The sequence below is a fragment of the Nicrophorus vespilloides genome, unplaced genomic scaffold (genome assembly GCF_001412225.1).
Source record: "Nicrophorus vespilloides isolate i.1.1-1 unplaced genomic scaffold, Nicve_v1.0, whole genome shotgun sequence".
NCBI lineage: Eukaryota > Metazoa > Arthropoda > Insecta > Coleoptera > Silphidae > Nicrophorus > Nicrophorus vespilloides.
Genome location: NW_017099089.1, coordinates 14764 through 37472, shown reverse-complemented (window position 1 = coordinate 37472; position 22709 = coordinate 14764). Strand labels below are relative to the sequence as shown.

At 26.6% G+C, this 22709-nt stretch overlaps 1 protein-coding gene across 6 annotated transcripts in view; it reads right to left on the bottom strand.

Moving 5' to 3' along the window:
* The window catches only part of LOC108563993 (rho GTPase-activating protein 100F), a 36387-nt gene extending 23113 nt beyond the window's left edge, over positions 1-13274 (bottom strand). For all 6 annotated transcript variants that reach the window (XM_017922860.1, XM_017922861.1, XM_017922859.1 and 3 more), the window contains exon 1: positions 13165-13274. In XM_017922860.1, coding sequence (XP_017778349.1) covers positions 13165-13191 — 27 coding nt within the window. In that variant the 5' untranslated portion in view covers positions 13192-13274. The remainder of the gene's footprint in view (positions 1-13164) is intronic.
* Positions 13275-22709: the final 9435 nt, after the last annotated feature.

Sequence of the window (22709 nt, the reverse complement as noted above, 5' to 3'; positions counted from 1 at the left end):
TACCCCGGTTTTCAGATCCCTGATCTTCATAAAAACTGTTAACAGAAATTCTCATTTGTATTATACTTCAGTTTATAATTTTTATAGTAAATCCTTTAATTGTAATTATTCCCAAATTAATAAGTATATATAATTTATATTCTTATTTTTCTTTTTCATAAAAAAATATTTTAAAATATTATTGCACTTAGCAAAAACAATAAATATTGATTTAATTTATGTAATTGCAGATATTATTTATTTAAACTTTACCAATGTTATTTTTCGTAATGGAATTATTAATTGCCTATATTGATTAAATTACATTTACTGTTTTTATTTGCAAATATAATCTACTTTTGTTAATTAATTTTATAATTAACGTTATTTTTACCATTAATGATGTAAAAAAAATATTATTTTATATTTAACCCTTTAGATGAATATTTTAGATACTTCAGTATGTTTACATGATATTCATATGAAATAAATGAATTCTTACATAAAATCAACTGTTTTTAAAAATGTCTCCAAGTCCACATTTTTAAAAACAGTTGATTTTATGTATTAGTATTAGTTTATTTTATTAGTATTAGAAAAACTAAATAAAATGACTAATTAATGATTCAATTTAATTATATTTTATTCAATTATTAAGTTTATTCGTCTTGGAATCAGAAATATCGCTAAGTGATTAAAATTGTTTTATTAGATAAAAGAAATCGTCCGATTGTGAATTATTAAATTGTCTGGGAGCTTGAAAAATCGCGACTAATGAAGAAGAGTAGTAAAAAAAATGACAAGAGAAACAAAGCAAAATGTAGGAGAACAACGGGTAACATCGATCACGTTAATGAACATGAAATTTTCATAATGTCGTATTTTCCCTTCTTTTTATTTGTTTTTATTTCTTGCTTCTCAGCTTTTTTTATCTCATGGTCCGTGTGGATAATGAGTCACGGCAGCTTTTGACGTGACAAGTTTATTCATGATTGTCACTTTGACACGTGACATCCACGTGATTTAGATCACAGGTGTTGATGCGTGTTGATTTCTAATTGGGTGGAGTGTTTCAGTTTACAAGTTTTCTGAAAATTTTACCGAAGGGTATTAACTACATATTGGATCAGCAATAAAGTAATCTTGGTTTGTTCATTAACTTAAATCAATTACAAATTATCCATTTTATCCGATGATCTTTTGTCAACTTTCTGACTTCTTTAAAGAACTTCTGGTCTTTATAAGCAAAAAAACTGAACTAAGTGCGATTTTAGATCATCATAATCAGTAAAACTGTTAACATTCAAAAAGTTTAGCAAACTTTGAAATAAATGGAAATCTAATGGTGTAAGGTCAGGGCTATATGGGTTATGCAACATTACTTCTCAATCAAGCTCCAACAATTTTGTAGTTACTAAAGATTTGTGAGGATTTACATTATTTTGGTAGAACACGATTAACCAATTCTTACAATTTTCTTTGATTGCTTCTTCCAGTTTCATTAGTTGACAGTAAACACCTTTGTAATCTCATAAAATTGATAGCATGATCTGTTTTAATAATGAACGCTTGGATCATGATCGTTTTCAATTAATGTTATTGTAGACGATCCACTTTTCATCACCAGTGATGATTCGGTTAATAAAAGTGTTCAAGACATGCACCCCTGTTAAAATTAACTCTAAACTAACAGTTGTTAACAATATTACTCTAAAGAAAGTTAAAAGTGACATCTTTCCAATGACAAAAGGAAAAAATCATAACATTGACAGAAATCCTTCAAACTAAACATAACGCCATCTATCTGCGAAAACTGAAATTACATTATATACAAATTCTTGTAAAAATTACATAAAACCAAATATTACAAGAGTATCGATTGTTAAGAAACGAATACTCAAGTGAGACGATGAAGTTACAGTATCTGACGTTGACTGTCAAATTATATGAAAAACGCCTGTCATCAGATCAGTTGTTTCATTTCCTCTTTCATTTTTTTTCTGAAGAAAATGTACGTTTATTTTCCACGCTGATTTTCTAATCGACGAATATATAATATAAAAATTGTTCGGAGACGCTCGTAAAAAGGAGCCGCATCGATATGACTTACTTCAACAAAAGCATCATAACATAACTATGTAATGATGCCCCCCTATATACGTTACATAACAGACACTGCGCGCACGACACTTCTGTGCACATAGGAGATAATAAAATATTGTGCAGAGTTTTATGTGTTGCACGAAACGCGACACGTTTCCAACTCGTGTAAATATCATTTTTACAAAGTTTTATCATCCGCTTGATAATATTGTCACATTTATGTCAGTTTATGTAACGTCATATTTACGTTACCTAGGCGATGAGTATATAAATCTAGGTGCATATCAAGTATTTTTGTTGTTGTTCTTGCACTTAATAAACTTTTTAAAGCTAATTAGTTTAAGTAATACAAGTACTTGTAAATCGAATCTTTATATAATAAATTCAGGTTACAGAAATTTAATAAAAAAACGTACTAAATATTAAACAATATTGAATGAGACGTATACATTTTACTTTAGGAACAAATTTTGTCCACTTTATATTAATTCTTATAAGACTTCGGTTTTGGAACAAATCTGTGTTTAAACAAGCTTTAGATATAAATTATTTTCAGGAACTAAAGTTCCATTGTGTATCTTTGGATTTGAGAGCAAATTATGTCTATTTTACATTAATTCTTATATAATTTCGGTATTCGAATAATTCGGTTTTCAAACAACTATTAGAAACGAATTGTATTCAGAAATCAAGGTTTTACTGAATGTCTGTGAAGTTAGCTTTGAGAGCAAATTATGTTCATTTTACATGAATTCATATATAATTTCAGTATTCGAACAATTCGCTTTTCAACCTTTAGAAACGTATTGTATTCAGTAACCAAGGTTTCACTAAATGTCTATGAAGTTAGCTTTGAGAGCAAAGTATGTCTATTTTACATTAATTCTTATATAATTTCGGTATTTGAACAATTCGGTTCTCAAACAACCATTAAAAACGAATTGTATTCAGAAATAAAAGGTTTACTGAATGTCTATGATGTTAGCTCTGAGAGCAAATTATGTCCATTTAACATTAATTCATATATTATTTCAGTATTCGAACAATTCGCTTTTCAACCTTTAGAAACGAATTGTATTCAGTAACCAAGGTTTCACTAAATGTTTATGAAGTTAGCTTTGAGAGCAAAGTATGTCTATTTTACATTAATTCTTATATAATTTCGGTATTCGAACAATTCGGTTTTCAAACAACCATTAAAAACGAATTGTATTCAGAAATAAAAGGTTTACTGAATGTCTATGAAGTTAGCTTTGAGAGCAAATTATGTTCATTTTACATGATTTCATATATAATTTCAGTATTCGAACAATTCGCTTTTCAACCTTTAGAAACGAATTGTATTCAGTAACCAAGGTTTTATTGAATGTCTATGAAGTTAGCTTTGAGAGCAAATTTTGTCTATTTTATATTAATTCTTATATAATTTCGGTATTCGAATAATTCGGTTTTCAAACAACCTATGAAGTTAGCTTTGATAGCAAATTATGTCTATTTTACATTAATTCTTATATAATTTCGGTATTCGAACAATTCTGTTTTCAAACAACCATTAGAAACGAATTGTATTTAGAAACCAAGTTTTTACTGAATATCTATGAAGTTAGCTTTGGAGCAAATTATGTCTATTTTCCATTAATTCTTATATAATTTCAGTATTCAAACAAATCAGTTTTCAACCTTTAGAAACGTATTATATTCAGTAACCAAGATTTCACTGAATGTCTATGAAGTTAGCTTTGAGAGAAAGTTATGTCCATTTTACATAATTTTCTTATAAGATTTCTGTTTTCGAACTATTTTCATTAGCTGTGCATTCCAAAACAAAAAAATATTTAAAATTTATTAACCACAAGAAACACAAGAAGTTTATCTTTCACATATTTTCGTATCTACATTTTTTTTTATATAATTTCTGAAGGAAAGTTTTGAAACATAAAGTTTTCGATGTTGGCTAATTACGTCCGTAGGTTTACTGCGAAAATTTGATTCGAATGTAACTCTTCACTCGGACTTATTAAAGTCAATAAAGTCTTCTTCTATCAACTTCGCGATTCTATGACGACTCGTACAAATTCGAATAGTGACGAACATTCTTGTTTTACAAGTAATTACATAAATCAACAGATTTTAAAGACCGATATGTTTTTTTTTAAATAAATGTGAATGTAGAACGTGTTAGTTTTTTTAATATTTTATTACTTTCTTTGGTTGGTAGAAAAACTAATAAAACTATTATATAATTTATTATAAATGGCTAATATTAAATTAAAGTGTAATATTTTCTTTAAAAATTTCTATAAAACACTGTAGATGTAATTTAATTCACTTTAACCATTGTAAATGATACATTACGTACCATAACGATGTATCAAAACGTACAAATCCCAAGAGACTAGTATCAGGCGAGTAAAAATGATTTACTCAACGTTGGTCGCATGCTCTGGCAAATAAATAAAGTTATTTATAAAAGCACTGCATCATTGCTTTCCTCTGTTTATATAACAAAGAATATATGATACTAAATTCCAGTAAAAAAATTAATTATATTTATTATATTATATAAAATATTATTTTATATTTGTATTATTGATTTTCACAATTTATACAAAAAAATATATTAGGGTTTATACAAAAACTTAGTTTTAAAAAAACCGGTTTAAAATCTCAACTTTACTACAAAACCGGTTTTCGAATTTTCACAAAACAAATATAGAACGAAAGAATATCTACAACTTATTTCCTTTTCTCACAAAATAAAACTTACAAAAATCGAGAATATTACATAAAACTATAAGAAAATAACATATACTCCATGGTAAATTATATTGAAAAATGATTTTCCTCATATGTTAAAAATAATGTTTACAGGAGGACGAAAAATATAAAAATTCTATATAATTTCAGATATTTCGTTGCTATCTTTGTACCCTCTTCTACTAATAACTCTTTTTTTTAGTGTTTTAGGAAAAGACAAAGTCACTTTTTCAGGTCCTTGAAGATATTTTCTATTTGTTTTATGAATTTTAGTATTTAACAATATTACCGATTTTTACCTCTGCCATAGGTGATTTTGTGTAAAAATGTTCATGTTTTTAATAAAATTATTAATTTATTATTAGATTTTAAGAATAGGTATGTTAGTTGGAAAAACCCGATTTTAGAATTATATAAAAACCGGTTTTCAGATACCAAAAAACGATTTTCTCTAGTTAGAACAAAAGTTAAAAGTAAATATGTATATTTTTGAATAGACATTATGTTTTGTTTATTTTTATGTTTTTGCTTCTTTTAAATGCATATAAAATACTCGATAATACTAAAATTTGCATTATTTTTTTACCCGTAAGTACCCATCCATTTTACGTACAGAGTAACCAATCTGATATTCGTTTTTATTTGCATTCTATTACAATTTATATGTGAGGGTTGACCTTCTATCTAATTTTTTAGTGCACTTTTTAGTGGGATCAAAGCAGTCTTGCCGGCTTATACTTCTTTTATTGTAGAATGTATGTCGGGTCAAAGTGACCCTTCTGTAGCAATTACGTTCTTGAAATATCATCTATAGTTGGATTTCAAAATGGTATTTAATTTTGAGCAATAAAATCAGTTTTAAATTATGTTAAATAATAAGAATTAATCTATGTTTGTTGTAAAAAATAATCATTTCTTCTATATTTTTAATATGTAATAAATGGGTCATTTTGACCCATAGTTTCATTTATGTGTCCGTAGTAGTTACTTGTTAATTGAATTTATATTACTTTTCTCTATTTATAAAAGAATACAAATTTGTAATAATATACGAATTATATTCATTTTTTTACAAAAATAAAATAAGTATAATTTTTTAATGGAAGTTATTCAACATGAGTTTGATTTTATTTTATACTATTGTTTTTTTCCCTATATTTATTAAAAACAAAGTACAAAACTGTAATAAAATATGCATTTTTTAATGGAAATAATAAAATATGGATTATTTATTTAATGGAAGTTATTTAATATTGTTCATTCATTTCATTTTTTTTATAGAAAATAATAAATAAACTTGTCATCATTTTGAAATATATTTTATTAAATTCGTTTGATCGCATTTCAGTTGAATTTTCATCTGTTTTTGTTGTTGTTGTTTTGTTTCGTTTGTTATTTTTTGTTTTTTTTTTATCCGCAATCCGTTCAGGGTTGTGACGTTAATCGCATGAAATATGGAAAAATCGTCCTTCCATGATTAACACGATAATTCAATCAGAATCCTTTTGTGCTTTAATCGCTCGATGATTAATCACCACCAGCAAACGATAATTCCATCTGTCCAATAAGTATTTACACATTTCTTTTCCATATTTATTGTCACGCGAAAGCAAAAATATGTATATATTCCAATAATAGCAAATACAAATCAATAAATTCATAAATGCAAATAAAATGTGGAGAATTCTTGAAGAAACACAAAATGTTAATGGTGAAATATCAAATGATTAATTGAGTTCTAATTATAACAAAATCTCACTTGGTCCGGGTGTTCGCCAATATCTCGGACTAATCGAAGAACTATAAAAAACGCACAAAAAGAAACTTGAATGTATATAGGAAGAAAAAACAAGAATCATTTATGTATACATTCTTGTACTAATTTTATCAAAATTAATTTTAATTTTCCTCCATTCAAATTTAGTTTCATACTAGGTTTAATTAAGTTGTGCCAACCTGATGAAAATACTTGGAGAAAGAGTTAAATTTAAATTTTAGTAACGTATATTCTCATGATTTTTTTTCAATATTATTTTATTTTAAATTTTCACAAAAAAAAAGAAATATTAACATCAGAATTTATGGAAACAATTTTTTTATAGGTTAGATGTCAAACACAAATAAAAACTTAGCATTTATGAAAAAGTGTGTTCGCATCTTTACAGAAACTCTTCAATTTCTTCAATATACAAAAAAAAATGAAATTATTGAATGCTCTCATCTGAATCTGAAAGTGACAATTGCTTTTATAGGTTAGATACAGCAAATGTGAAATACAAAAAAATAAAAACTTATCATTTTAGAAATAGTATGCTCGTACCTTTACAAAAACATATACTGACATATTTTCTCAACAATTTCTCTAATAAACAAAAATTTTGATATTTCTAAAAAGAAAATATGAAATTATTAAATTCTGTCATCTGAATTTATGAGTGACAACTGTTCTTTTTATAGGTTAGATAAAACAAATACACAAATAAAAACTTAGCGTTTCAGAAGTAGTGTGTTCGCACCTTTACAAAAACCTATACTCCCATCCATTTGTTCAATATAAAAAAAATTATAAATTTCTTAGAAATTATTTGAATACTGTCATCTGTATCTATGAATGACAACTGTTCTTTTTATAGGTTAGATACAACAAATACACAAATAAAAACTTAGCGTTTTAGAAGTAGTGTGTTCCAATCTTTACAAAAACCTGTACTAACATATACTCACATCAATTTGTTAAATATACAAAAATTTTGAAATTTCTAATAAATTATTTGAATACTGTCATCTGTATCTATGAATGACAATTGTTTTTTTTTTGTAGTTTAGATACAGCCAATGTCAAGTACAAAAAATAAACTTAGCATTTTAGAAGTAGTGTGTTCGCACCTTTACAAAAAAGCAACCATTGGTTTCTTTTACTTCCATCATACTAATTTATTAAAAAACATACTTTTAAATATTAATATTTCAGATTAAACTTTTTTATGCTTTTTTAATTCTGGGTTTCGTTCTATTTGACAATTTTAAAATCCTCATAAAAATAGTAATTTTATAATTATTTAGCAAAAATAAATTTGTAGTTTAGCAAAACTTCTAAAAATTTTAAGGAAATTCTTTACATTTCGTAAATTATTAATCTTAAAGTATTTAGTATTATTAGAAATGCATTAAACATGAACAAAATAATTCTCATAGAAAAATAATAATGTTGTGACCTATTTCATACTCATTTACAAATCAATAAATTTGTAGATTTGCAAATAATTATCAAAGTTCTTTATATTTCACAAATTATAAATATTTAGAGTATTATGCAAATTTCCATTAATAAATATTTGTAACCTATTTTAGTCGAGCAAACACAATACAAAAAAAAACTATTTGATTAATGTTACATGGTGAATTAAAAATTAATTAAAATCGTATAATGGATGGTGTGTACGGGTTTTCAGAATTCGGCTTTACGCCGGTATTTCCCTAATGTGTGTGTTCATTAAATTTGTTTCGGTGTTAAAGCTCTGACCTGGTTTAACATTTTTTTAATTGCGAAAACCGTTCAAAGCAAATTAAATGAATTACTTTCATTTTCTTCAAAAAAAAAATCTTAACTTTTTGCTATAAACTTTTAATAGAATTACAATTCATAAGATGAATAAATCTTAAATTTGTTGAATCTTCTTCAAATTTTATGAATACACAAAATTACATTCATTATTTTTTTACTCAAAAGTTTTTGCAATTTGAAAATCATTTAATATTAACATTTTGTAAAGAGAGATATTTTTCAAAATACAGTAATATCTCGCATAGTCCTTGACTATTTGAAACCGCACAAAAATAGACTGTAAACATAATACATTTTTGTCTACTATTTTTTTTTAGAATTAATAAATTTATTTATAAGCTAAAATTGAATTAAAATTTAGTTTGTTTATCATTTTAAGGATTGATCGAAGCCGGACTCTGCGAGGTTTTGTTGTAAAATGTAATTCATAAATAATAGAAAAGAAATATTTTTGTTATATATTTTTTTTTATTGAATAACAATTATTTTCTGTAAAGATAAAAAGTATTCACAAGTAACTATTATTATAAATTTATAATTATAAAATCATTTCGCATCAATTTAACAAAAGTATAAAGATTTATGCAACAATTGCAGATTTCTTTCGAATAGAAGTTGATGGTTTCGTGCGTTTCTTCTCGCAGAAAATACAAAGCGGTTGTCTCCAATTTTTTCTCGGACTGATGTTCATATTCCTCATATACTGCACGACCAAACCTGTGACAAGTTTACTAAACATCTGCTGTCTTTCCTTCCCTTTCAGGTTTGACCGATCAGTAACCTCCAAGGCGTGAGCTTTGACTTCGGTCGATTTTGGGCATTCACAAACGATAGTTGAAGACATCTTCTGGCTGTTGTTGCTTCTTTGCTAGTTCAGAACTGAATATACAAGTTGTGCTGTTCATTCCTGTTTATATACGGTTTTTCTTGAGTGTTGGGGGTAGGTAAGAAGGGTAGATAAGAAGGGTAGAAAGCCATTAAAGTATAATTAAGGATCATAAAGTACTTGAGGTAAACATTAGTTTTGCTATTGTAATGTTACGTTTTTCATTGATCATTAGGAATATACCTGTACTGGACCCAAAGTTTATGACTGTTGTTGAAAAAAAGTTAAGTATTTTTTATAATTTTGTTCTCGTTATTTTCAGTTTATTGCATCAATAAATTTATTTTTTCATTTTAATTTGAAAATCAAACAAACATTATAATTTTTCATAGAATTTTCATATAAACATAATTTTATGAATAAATTTCCAATAAAAAAAAACAATTTAATTATTTCCAATAGAATTTTTCAATGATAATTATGCTAGTTTTTACTTTGATTAAATTAATGATTGAAATAAAATAATTTAAAAAAATGTAAAAAATTTCAATAGAACTTTTCCATGATAATTATGTTTGTTTTTTTGTAATTTGATCAAATTAATGATGGAACTAAAATAAATACAAAAAATGTAAAAAAATTCAATGGAATTGTTCAATGAAACTTATGTTTTTTGTAATTTGATCAAATTAATAAATTTCAACAGAATTTTTCCATAACATTTTTTTTTTTAATTTCATAAAAATAATGAATGAAATGAAATAAAATAAAGACAATAAATTTAAAAATTATTAATTTTCTATAAATTGTTTAAAAATTACCAACTTTTCCATTACTATCAAATATCAAGATAAAGTTTTTTTTTAATTTCATCGCATTAGTTGATAATTTGTAAATTGAAAATTTATCTCAAGTATTCATTAAATATAAAAAAATAGTTAATAAATGTTTGATCATCATTTATAGTTAATTATAACATAATTTCAATTTTATTTAAAAATGAACAAACAAAAAAAATTATAAAGTTATTTTCATATTTTGTTAAATAAAAATGTAAAAGCTGCAAAGGCTATTATAAATAATGAGGGATTACTTCCTCTATATTTCCGCTTTATGCAGACACAATTTGAAATATCCCAAGAGCGAGTCACAGTGTAACAAGCATTTCTGAAAAATGTACACATGACGTACTTTCCGATTTACGTCACTTTTGACAGTGAAATATTCACTATAAATAACGCTTTTTGATAGAAACATTTCATTTTAGGTATACCAATTATTTTGTTTATATGCTCCTCTTTAGAACTCGAATTGAGAACGAATTTATATAAAACATTAGAAAATTACAAAAATACTTCATAATATTTATTGCAACAAATTTAATATAAACTTAACATAATAACAAAATAATTCTAAGTAAAATTGATGCAAATTATTTTCATATGTAAATTGTCTAATACGATTTCTTCAAAATATATATTTTTTTATATTATTACAGAATGTGGAATAATGGTTTATGTATATTTTCATGGAAAAGCTCAAAATTTTTATTGACCCAAAAGGGAAATTGACCGCAGTCTTTCCGCCCGAACTTACATGTTTTTGAACGTACTATATAACAAGTTTTGACAAGCATTGACACGTTTAGTGGCGTATTTCAAATTTCTATTTTATTTTAATGATTTAATTTCTTTTAACTTTCTTCAATAATTAAATTATTGTGAAATTAGTAAATTCTATACATGATTAAACGACAAACATGTCTAAGCACATTATATAAATTTATTATTGCCGTGGTAAATTATAATAGTATTAATAGTTATCAGGTTTTACAGGTAAAAAGTTCCATTGTTTTGGTAAAATATATATTCTCTCAGAAATCATAACTTGACGTATGATGACATGTCAGATTCTATTTTATTCTCTCCTAAACATAAATTATTCAGTTAAACGTGAAGAAGTTATTGAATTAAATGTAAAAAAAATCATATGAATTATATCACAACTCAATGACAGCATTTTATTTTGCTTTGATTGGTTTGGAAATCACATTACAATTTTGTTAAAAAATATTGAAATTTTTGTGAATTTAGTAATTTTTATTATTTATATCATAGAGATTTATTGTATTAAAATGACAAGTAATGACAATTCATTGAAACGTCATATTAATAAAAATATTATTGGAATGCAATATTTAAGTGAAAAAATAATAGAAATTGATGAATTGAACTTTTTTTCTATATTTAATCTATGGGGTTTAAATTTGTCATATAATAACAGCATTTTTTTTGTTCTTTCTTCATAAAATGTTTCCCATCTTAAACTTTATTTAAAAACATTTGTATTTTTTTTATGAAAATTAAATTTGTCAACTAATGACAGACAAACAAAAGCATAATAGCAACAATTTTGTTATTACCACATCAAATGTTTTAAATTTTATATGTATTTAATCTATACAAATTGAATTTGACATATAACGACAATCAGTGTCAAAGCATATCAACAGCACATTTTTTGTTTTTCTTAAATATTTTTTTCCCCATTTTACAATTTATTTAGAAAATTTGTAAAATTTATATATTTTTTTGTATTTAATTAATTTAAATATGACAAATTGAAAACCAATGTCAAAGCACAATGAGATGAATTAATTATTATTGTTATTAAATATTAACATTTGATGATCTCATTTTACGATTTATTGTTTAGTTTTTGACAACAACTGTCAAAGCATAATCAAAGCTAGATTAAATTATTTACAAAAAAATTACAATATTTCCTAATTTTCATCTATATTCATATAAATTTATAAATTTTCTATGGAATCTAAATTTGACATATAATGACAATAATTGTTAAAGTATTATAATTGTAATTGATTATTATTATTACCAACTCAAATGCAATTTGTTGAATTTAATATAAAATTATTGACGTATGTATTTCACAGATGTCGCTACAGTTATAGCAAACATGAGAAGCACTGACATATCATAATGACATCATATCAGATCTTGTTGTTTTATTTCCACCTAAAACACACATTGTCCGAATGCAGTATTGACGTGGCAAATGAAAATGCCATCGAAATGGAACGGATCGACGAATCGAGTGAGTGAGAGAGAGAGAGAGAGAGAGAAAACTAAATAAGTTCTCAAGTGCAATTGTGAGTGAGGGTGGAAGGGAGGCAGCAACTCAATTTGGGGATTATTTCGGCGAGGCCGCATTGGAAGCCAGGCTCCGATCGATCGGAAATGCATTAAGTGTCGACCAGTTCAATGTTTTTATTTTCCATTTCATTTCGATGTTTTCCCTCGTTTTTACGGATGTTGTTTTATCCATACCCGGCATGTGAATGGCATACAGGTATATATGTGTATACCTATATATATATATTTACGTAACGTCACCAGCAACGGTTTGTATGTAGCAAACAAGGTGCGGTTTAATTCCCATTCGTCACAAGGGTGCATTTTTATTCTCCTTCATCCCCTTCGGACATTTGCAAACCGCGAATTTTATCCAATTCCACATCGATCATATTTATCTTCAACCTCTTTCAGATAAATATGATACAGGAACGGTTAAAACTATGCGGTGTTAAATCGAGCGTGGAGAGTAGATAGGGTCTAATTGATTTTTTTTTTATGTTGGAAAGTTTATCGGCAACTCCTGATTCTTCAATTAATTACTAACTGGATTCTTTTCTTTTTGTTTTTTTTTGGTTGTCTCTCTTGTAAGTTATTAAACGCGGGGATGGCCTTTAGCTACCAAACCAGAAACTTCGTTACCTCCATTTATCTGCTGCTCTTACATGAAGGTAAAATCAATGGGGCGAGGGAGGCTTTTCTTTGAGAGGGGAAGCTCTCTCTTTTTTTCTCCCCGAAGTTCCATATTTAATCGATAGATGGCGCGCGACGAAACTCACCTTTCGGAAGTCTCCCTGTATGACCATGGGCGGAGGATGATTGTTTCTTGTCGTCGGGCCCGGTGTAACTCGCAACGGGGACGAGGTGAGGTCCAAGGCCTCTCGCCCATTATCCTGAAACAATAACAAAAAAAAATTAAAGTATATAAGGATAAAATAGTGAATTTCTTGATATATCTTATATAAGAAATGTTCAAAATACAAATTTAAATAAAATTTGTACTTTAAAGTTTGTTCTATAATTACATAAATTTAACAGGTAAAATTGACATAAATAAGGATACATGACAGATGAGAAACGTCAAATTGTAAACTTATGAGTCACATAGGATTTTTTTTATCAATATCATTACAACAACGAAAATTAATGTTCAATGAGTTTTAATAAGTTATACAAGTTTCATATTTTTTTACGAAAATTCTAGTGTTAAAATTAATAACATAAACGCACATGACAGATGAGTAACGTCAAATTATAAACTTATGTGTCATTATTTTATCAAGAAAGAAGATGAATTTAATTATTAATTACACAGTTTTGAATGACTTATATAAAAATAAATATACTTTACAACTTTTTTATCTAAGTTAATTAAAATTTATTAATTTGTAGTAAGTTTGATTGATGCAAACGAAATTTGACAGTAAGACCAATTGACATAAAATATGACAGATGAGAAACGTCAAATTGAGAACTTATGTGTCAAATAAGAAATTACTTAATTTGATTAATAAATAATGCAAGGAACATAAATTTAATTAATAATTAGACGAATTTCAATTAGTTTTAAAAAGTTACATAAGTTTTTTACAACAGGAAATTTATTAAGTTTGAAAATATTTTACACAAGTTAATTAAAATTTTAACTTACATAATGTAAATTGTTATTTTGTAGAAACTTTGATTGGTGGAATCATATTTTGACAAGTAAAATCAATTGACATACACAAATGCATGTGACAGATGAGAAACGTAACATTTTAAAATTATCTAGGAAATGAATAATAAATAATTTAATGAATAAATAACATAACGCAAATTATTCATTAAACACTTTTCAGCGCGTTTTAATTAAATTTACAAAGTTTCAAAACTTTATACCGAAGTTAATTATAATTTCATCTTACATAATGTGAACAATTCATTTGTAGCAACCTTAATATATTATTCCAATATTTGACACATATATGACAGATGAGAAACGTCAAATATTAAAATTATGTAACAAATAAGAAATAATCAATTTTATCAATTAACAACACAACGAATTTGAAGTTAATTATTCATTAACCAGTTTTAATCAGATATACAAAGTTTCAAAACTTTTACGAAGTTAATTAAATTGTTATCTTATGTAAACTATTACTTCGTTACAACCTTAACTGTCAGATACGAAATTTAACAAATATAATCATGTGTTAATTGAGTTTACTTATTAACAAACATATTTGAGAGATGAGAAATGTCAAATTGCTGTAAATAAGTTAAGTAACAAATAAAAAACAAATAATTTTAACAATAAACAACAAAAATAAATTTAAATATTAATTAGATATTGAAAAAGATATACAATTTTGTAAACTATTTAAATTAATTAATTAATGTCAAATGTCAAAAATTGACATAAACGAACACTCATGACAGATGAGAAACGTCATTTTTTTAAATTTAAATTTAAAAAAACGTATTACGTATGAACTATTCATTCGTAATAAACTTAATACATTTTACAAAAATCAATTGACATAAACAAACGCACATGGCAGATGGAAAATGTCCAATTTTAAAGTTCTTCAAATGTTTATAAAACTTTAATAAATAGTTTTCTACTATTATAAGAAGTATAAAATGTATTACCTCACTAATAATCAGCAGCATTTTTTGCCAAACCATCTACGAACAGGCACAATGTTATACTATTCGAAAATAACCGACTGAATACATTTATTTCTTTGTATTTCTTAGGTTTCTCTTCCAACTAAAGCTCGACCATGAATTGTTTGTAAACTAATAAGTACTATTAACACTTCCTAATCCAACAAATTGTTTTCGTGTAAAAATAACAAATTATTTTTCCACCAGTTATTACACATTTCATACAAGCATAATATTGTACGATAATAATTAACAATCAATTAAAATTAATTATATAAAAGAATAATACAATTATTATATTCAATTTAAACTATTTACACTTTGTTCAGAATGCGTTTAAATTAATAAATGAATCAATTTCCAAAATAATGACGAAATATATGTTAAATTTATTTAATTGACCAACGTACATATATAATTAGGGTAAACGTAAAATCAACATTAATATACTATTAATTGTATGTCTGTTTGTAATGAGAATCCATTTTGTTAATTTATATTTAAATAAAATATGAAACATAATTTAAACATAAAGTTCATTTTATAATGATTTACAATATTTAAATGTATCACCATAATGAAAAAAAAAACTATATAAAGGTGAGTACACACTGTCAAATGTATTTGACGAGTAGTTGTACCAACTTAATTTTTATAATATCAGAGAATCCATCTCATATATTTATTAGTACAGCAATACCTCGCATAAACCGGTTAATCCAATATTCCGGTCTGTTTGAAACCGGACTAATCGAGGAACTAAATCAGTAAATATTTTGTTTATTTTCGGACTTTAGCGAATCCGGACTATATGAGTAACCGTATACATTTCTTGAAATTATATTATATATTAAATATAATATACTTTAAGGAATGAAAATTTCATGAAATACTCTGACGTAATTGAAGATAAAAACAAGTAACGTAATTGCATTTGTTCTGTTGTGGAACGTGTGTGTTGCGGATAGGAACGAAATTGGTTGGTTTTATTTTCGCGAAAAAATAACGTAATTGGATACAACAGACAACGGAGCGCTATTTCTAAAGACCGGACAATCCTTTGATGAAGTCAGCAAGTTTAAGAAGAAACGAACAATAATCCGGACAGATCTAATATTTAGTTTGCAGTAATTGTTTGCACTGGAATTTTATTTTGTCAAAGATTTTTTGTACACGTCAATGCAAATGAATTTTCTTTTAGATTTTTATAAAGGATTTTCACAGCACGCAAGTGAAAATCCTTTATAATTGACTTTGACGACACTCGTCTAATCCTGTTTAAGAAACTAGAGACTTGTCCTACATTTTCACAACATTTTCTTTCTTTTCTGATGCAAGATGTTCATCAATTTCTCATTTTCCACTAAATTTGCACTATTCACTATTTTTTTTGTAATACAGAATTATACTTTTAAAGGTGTCTACGTTTTAAATAATACTTTGCGATATATATAAAATATATATTAACTTATATAAATAAATTTCAAAATTGAAGACATACATACTTGATACTTGAAAAGTAATTTGGGAAACATCCAATATTATGTAAAAAAAATCAAATCTTAATTGAAAACTAATTTAAGTTTATATAATTATTTCATAGGTTTAAGAAAATCTACGCTAATCTCTTTCTTTTACTTGTTACTTGTCAAGTAACAGAAATGCTTGGTGATATAAATACCAAAATGAATATACTTGTAACATTTAACTTGTTTCAATAATTTTCAAAATTAAAGACACACATATTTGATACTCGACAAGTAACTTGGGAATTATGTAAATTTCTTTCAAATTCGATACATTTTCGAACAAGTCATCATCATTATTATGAGAGAATATTATAGTAAAACAACAACATTTTTGCAAAATTTCTTTTACTGAAAATTATTCATTATTTTTTTTCATTTTATGCTTTTATATTAAGTTGTCTTTATTAAATCTGACATAATCGTAGTTAAAAAAAACTAATTATTCTTTCCACAGTTAATTTAGTAAACTAATTATTCTGTAAATTAAGATAAAGTATGCATTGTAACAAACTGTCCACTGCAATTAAAGTCCGGTTCGTTCGGACAACGAGGGTTGATTTATTTCTAACCAGTTTAAACCTTATTAATCAACAACAACGAACGAACAACTACATCAAGCAAAGTCAGAATGAATCATTTCACTTTTAATCATTAATTACTCAATCAAACTAAATCGTTTTTTTATATTTACTGCATATTTAGCACATCAGCAGGATTAATTAAGTGCTTCTGGGATTTATCGAATCGGGGATCGTGCTTTACAAATTTGTATAATTAGTCGCTGTAATTATGTGGATAAATAAATTTCGATCAGATAAATTGCAAATGGAGAGACAGAAAAAAATAAATATAAAATATACATAATATACACGTAATAAAAAAAGGAGAAAATATGCATATAAATAATTCGTCACGCAAAATGCGAATGGAAATAAAGGAAAAGTGCGTGCTTTTTTTTGGAGACTCCAACGTGCGTTGGGAATCGATTGTCCACGTGGCACGTAAATAATGAATTGATGAGCCACAAATGGTCTGAAATCATTAATTACGTTAAATAATTGATTATGTGGGCGCAGTGGGAGACGCCGGTGCTCTGGGGGGAGGTTTCAGGAGTTATAGTGGTCATGATTTATGTGCAGATACGTTCGATTCAATTAATGTTATTATTATTATTGTTGTTATTCATTGCGGATTCATGGCGGATTGTGGAAGGGAAACGATTAAAACTGCTTCATTAATAGATTTACGGATGTTCAATCAAAATTTGTTGTTGCGTGATAATTTTGAATTGTTGTGTGCGATTACGTTTGATTGCTCCAGTTTCCTAGGTTACATAAATGTATATACAGATAGTTAAGTATCGCATCCATTTCTATAGTTTTTATGATTAAGTATATACACGGCAAACTGTCTAAAATCATGTGTACCGAGAAAATGTTTATACAGAACACACTGTCAAATGGAATTACAAAATTTCGCTATACTTCCAATTACTTGGCAAATACCACGTCCATTACTACAGTTTCTTATGTTATGAAAATTTTTGCTACTTAATGTCTCTACTTTCAATTACTTGCCAAGTACAGCGCCCATTGCTACAATTTCTTAGGTTTCGTAAACGTTTAGTGGAAAACAAACTTTAAATGGAATTACAACATTTCGCTATTTGATGTATCCATTTTCAATTAATTGACAAGTACCGCGTTTATTGCTACAATTTCTTAAGATACACAAGGAATTACAATTTTTGCTACTTGATGTCTCTACTTTCAATTACTTGCCAAGTACAGCGTCCATTGCTTAGTTTCTTAGGTTTCGTAAACGTTTATAGAAAACAAACGTTAAATAGAATTAGAACATTTCGCTATTTGATGTATCCACTTTCAATTACTTGGCAAGTAGCACATCCATTGATACAGTTTCTTAAGTTACGTAAACGTTTATACAGAATAAACTGTCAAAAGAAATTATACATTTTTGATACTTGATGTTTCTACTTTCAATTACTTGCCAAGTACAGCGTCCATTGCTACCGTTTCTTAGGTTTCGTAAACGTTTATTGGAAAACAAACGTTAAATGGAATTAAAACATTTCACTATTTGATGTATCCATTTTCAATTAATTGACAAGTACCACATTTATTGCTACAATTTCTTAAGATACGTAAACTGTCAAAAGGAATTCAAAATGTTGCTACTTGATGTCTGTACTTTCAATTACTTGCCAAGTACAGCTCTTAGCTATAAATATTTATAGCTACGTTAAATGGAATTACATAATTTTGCTATTTGATGTAACCACTTTCAATTACTTTGAAAATATTGCATCCATTACTAAAATTTCTTAAATTACATAAACGTACAAACATGATTACAACATTTCGCTACTTCATGTCTCCACTTTTAATTACTTGGTGAGTACCGCGTACATTGTTTCAGTTTATTAGAATAACTAAACGTAAATACAAGACAAATTGTCAAAGAACATTATGTAACTTCGCTACTTAATGTCTTCAGCTTAAATTACTTGACAAATACCGTGTCCATTGCTATAGTTTCATGTGACAGGTAAACTGTCAACGACAGTTACATAATTGTATACTTTCAATTATTTGCATGTGTTATTGCATGTGGAATTGACGTTTCATCTGTCAAGTTTTGACAGATGAGGACGCCATCTGTGTTACATAATATAACTAATTATACTTATTTCGTGTAATGATATTTTGTTAATAACATATCATATAATTTAAAATATATTGTCCTCATGATATTTATGGAACAACGTTTAATTAAACAGAGATTGTATATAAAATCGCATTAAATTAATTTAATTGACTACGGAATTTACGAAACACAGAGGATGTAAATAATATTTGTTAATTAAAACATCGTACACTCTAATTAATATATTAAATGTATATTATTACAGTTGATTACATTCTAATTACATTCAGAGTTTAAATTAACGTTTTAATATAGTATTTCCGAAATTATAATCTTATATTGTACTGAGAAATAGAGATTTATACAAATTTACTAATTGTTTTAAAAACTTGTTTAATTTATGGAAAAAAAAACTATAATACTTTCTGTATATATTATTATTATTACATCAGAATGTGTTCTCAATTATTAGTACATAATGTTAAATAATTACTGTTTTTTTTTTCAATTTTTCACGTTTTATTTATTTACTCTTTTACCACTAACAATAACTACATCATCGAATATGCATATTAAAGACAATTAAATGATCTTTCCAATGAGTTCACAGCTAGATTTGTGATATTTATTTTATCCTTGTAATAGATTGCCAAAATTTATCATTTTTTTGTTGTTGTGATTTTTAAATCATTTCTTAAAATAATTTTCATATTACAAAATAACAACATTTTTTAATATTTTATTACTGCAATAAAATTTTACTTCAATTGCGCATCTTATTATATGATTTCTGTTACAAAATGTTAATTAATGACTGAAATATGGAAATTATTCGATTTTTTTCACGTCTTCGCTTTTCTTCAATAACTCGATAACCACTTTAGATAAATAAATCATCAAAATCGGATTTTGAAGAGAAATCTATGGCCTTTCGAATAAATTTAATAACATATTTATTTTCTTTTTGGTTTTCAAGCAGTTAGCTTTCAAAATTTGGAGATTTTCGCATATATTTTATAAAACTCTCCTAAGTGTGTGAAACAACTTACGAGAGTTTTATTTTATTTATATTTGAAGTGAACGTAGCAAAATCAATAAAAAAATCTAGGTTCCTGCATCCTAAATTAAATATTGACTGGAACCAGTCGCATCCTTCCTAAAATATTCCCTTTCAACGTGCATCGGACTTCTCGTGTTCCTCGAGTATTTCCCGTTCAGGGAAATGCAAAGAGCGCTTTCGTTTCCTCTCCATTTTTTTTCTAGGAAATCCATACAGCTTTGATTGCCGAATTGAGAGCAGCCGAGCTTTGTGGACCGAAGGGCGAACAGCAAAGGGATGCGAAGGGAAGGGCTTTTCTGCTAATGTCGCAGTGCCGTTCTAATTATGGCCCGAGCTTTCTTTCTTTGATCAATGAGCCGTGAATTCAGAGCCGGATTCTCTGACTAACATCGCCTTCAGTTCAATAACCGACTTGCGATTTTCCTTCAAACACCGAACGACTTCAAAAGCCGATCTCTTCTTTCTCTCTCTCTTAACCCTCACACTAAATCCAGAGAGTAAAGATTGTGAACCCTCCATAAACGGCTCAATTTAATTGCATGAAATTAGTTAGAAAAAACTCTTTTTTTTGTCCTAACTCCATTTTTCATAGCAATTAATTACAAAAGTGGTATCTTTACAAAAACAAATTTATTATGAAACATAATTTCACAGTAATTAATTATTTTTATTTACTTTCATTTGAATAGGAAAAAGCTTTTAAATTCCAAAAAAAAAATGATATTTTCAGTAATATTTCCGTTTTTTTTACAATTCATTAAACTTTTATAAAATAAACTCAAAAGAGATTTATGAAATAAATTATCATTACTGAAATCGCTTAATCTGCTAAAACTTCAAATCTATACTTCCCTAATTCAATAAGTCAAATTTTGAAAATTTGCTTCAAGAATACTGCAAAGACCATAAAATTGCCAATACAAAATGTAAATGCTATAGAATTCTATTTAATATGCATTTTCAATGAACTAATATCATAAATCTACTTATATATTCGCTGGAAAGGCTATGGTTTTTTATTTAATTTGCAGTTTCAATGATCTAATTATTATATGTGGTTATCAAGTAATTAAATAAAATGTAAATTCGTAATAAAATTCCCTAATTCAATAAGTCAAATTTTGAAAACTCACTACAATAAAATTGCAAATACCATAAATTTTCCAATAGATTCGTTGGAAAGGCCATTGATTTTTCTTTAATATACATTTTCAATGATCTAATTATCATACGTGGTTATCTAGTAATTAAATAAAACGCAAATCCGTAATAAAATTTCGTAATTCCATAAATCAAATTTTGTAAAACTTACTAAAAGAAAACTGTAAATACCCTAAGTCTATTAATAGACTTGTTCGAAAGGCCATAGATTTTTCTTTAATATGCATTTTCATTTATCTAATTATCATGCGTGGTTATCTAGTAATTAAATAAAACGTAAATCACGTATTTGAAAAATTGAAAAAAAATTCTAATATAATAAAAAAATATTAAAAAAATACTCTAGTAATTATGTAAAATTATAAAAATAATTGAAAAATTGACATATTTTGACAAAACTACCAAATTCTTTGAAAAATAAAATTCCTTGTTACCATTAATTATTTATTCATAATATAAATTCCATTTTGTTTAAAATTCTTATATAAAATAAATTATGATTACTAATATCACTTTTCACTTAATCTACTAAATCCAAACTATACGTCCTTAATTCAATAAGTACGTGTTATTATAACAATTTCCATAACTATTTGCAACTTATGGATTGATTCATAAATACATGCAATTTCGCAAAGTTGATGTTACATCAATTACCTTGTGCATGTTTTGATTCACTTGTATGAAGAGCGCTGCATAATAAACGGAGGAAATATTGGATATTGATTTTTTTTTTCTTATATTTTTTTTGTACTCTTTGAGTATCGTACGATAATAACACGTAATAACAAGTAAGAAATTGCAGTGCAAGAGAGTCCAATTATATGAAATATGTATTATGTGCAGAAGCATTATTCTACACATGCAAACGAAATTAATACAATGTAATTTTGCAAATACGAATTTCCGATATTATTTGATAACCACTTACGATTCGAACCGAGACGCGAAATTAGGTTGGGTTACGTAATCTGTCGAGAGTTTCGCGAACGGGCGCCGCCTCCGTCGTTTGTTCGCTTCCACCGTGTGAAATAATTAAAGGTGCGCATCGATCCGCACGTCGAACACGTTACGCCTAATGGATTTTACTACATCGATCGCATTGAAAATATCGAAACTACTTGTAAAAAAAAGGACAAAAACGCTTATTGGTAATAAGAAGTCGAAACGCCATCTATTGGTGAAATAATGAAACAACAACTGTCAATATTGACAGCTGTCATAACCGCTACTTGATCAATTTAAATATTAT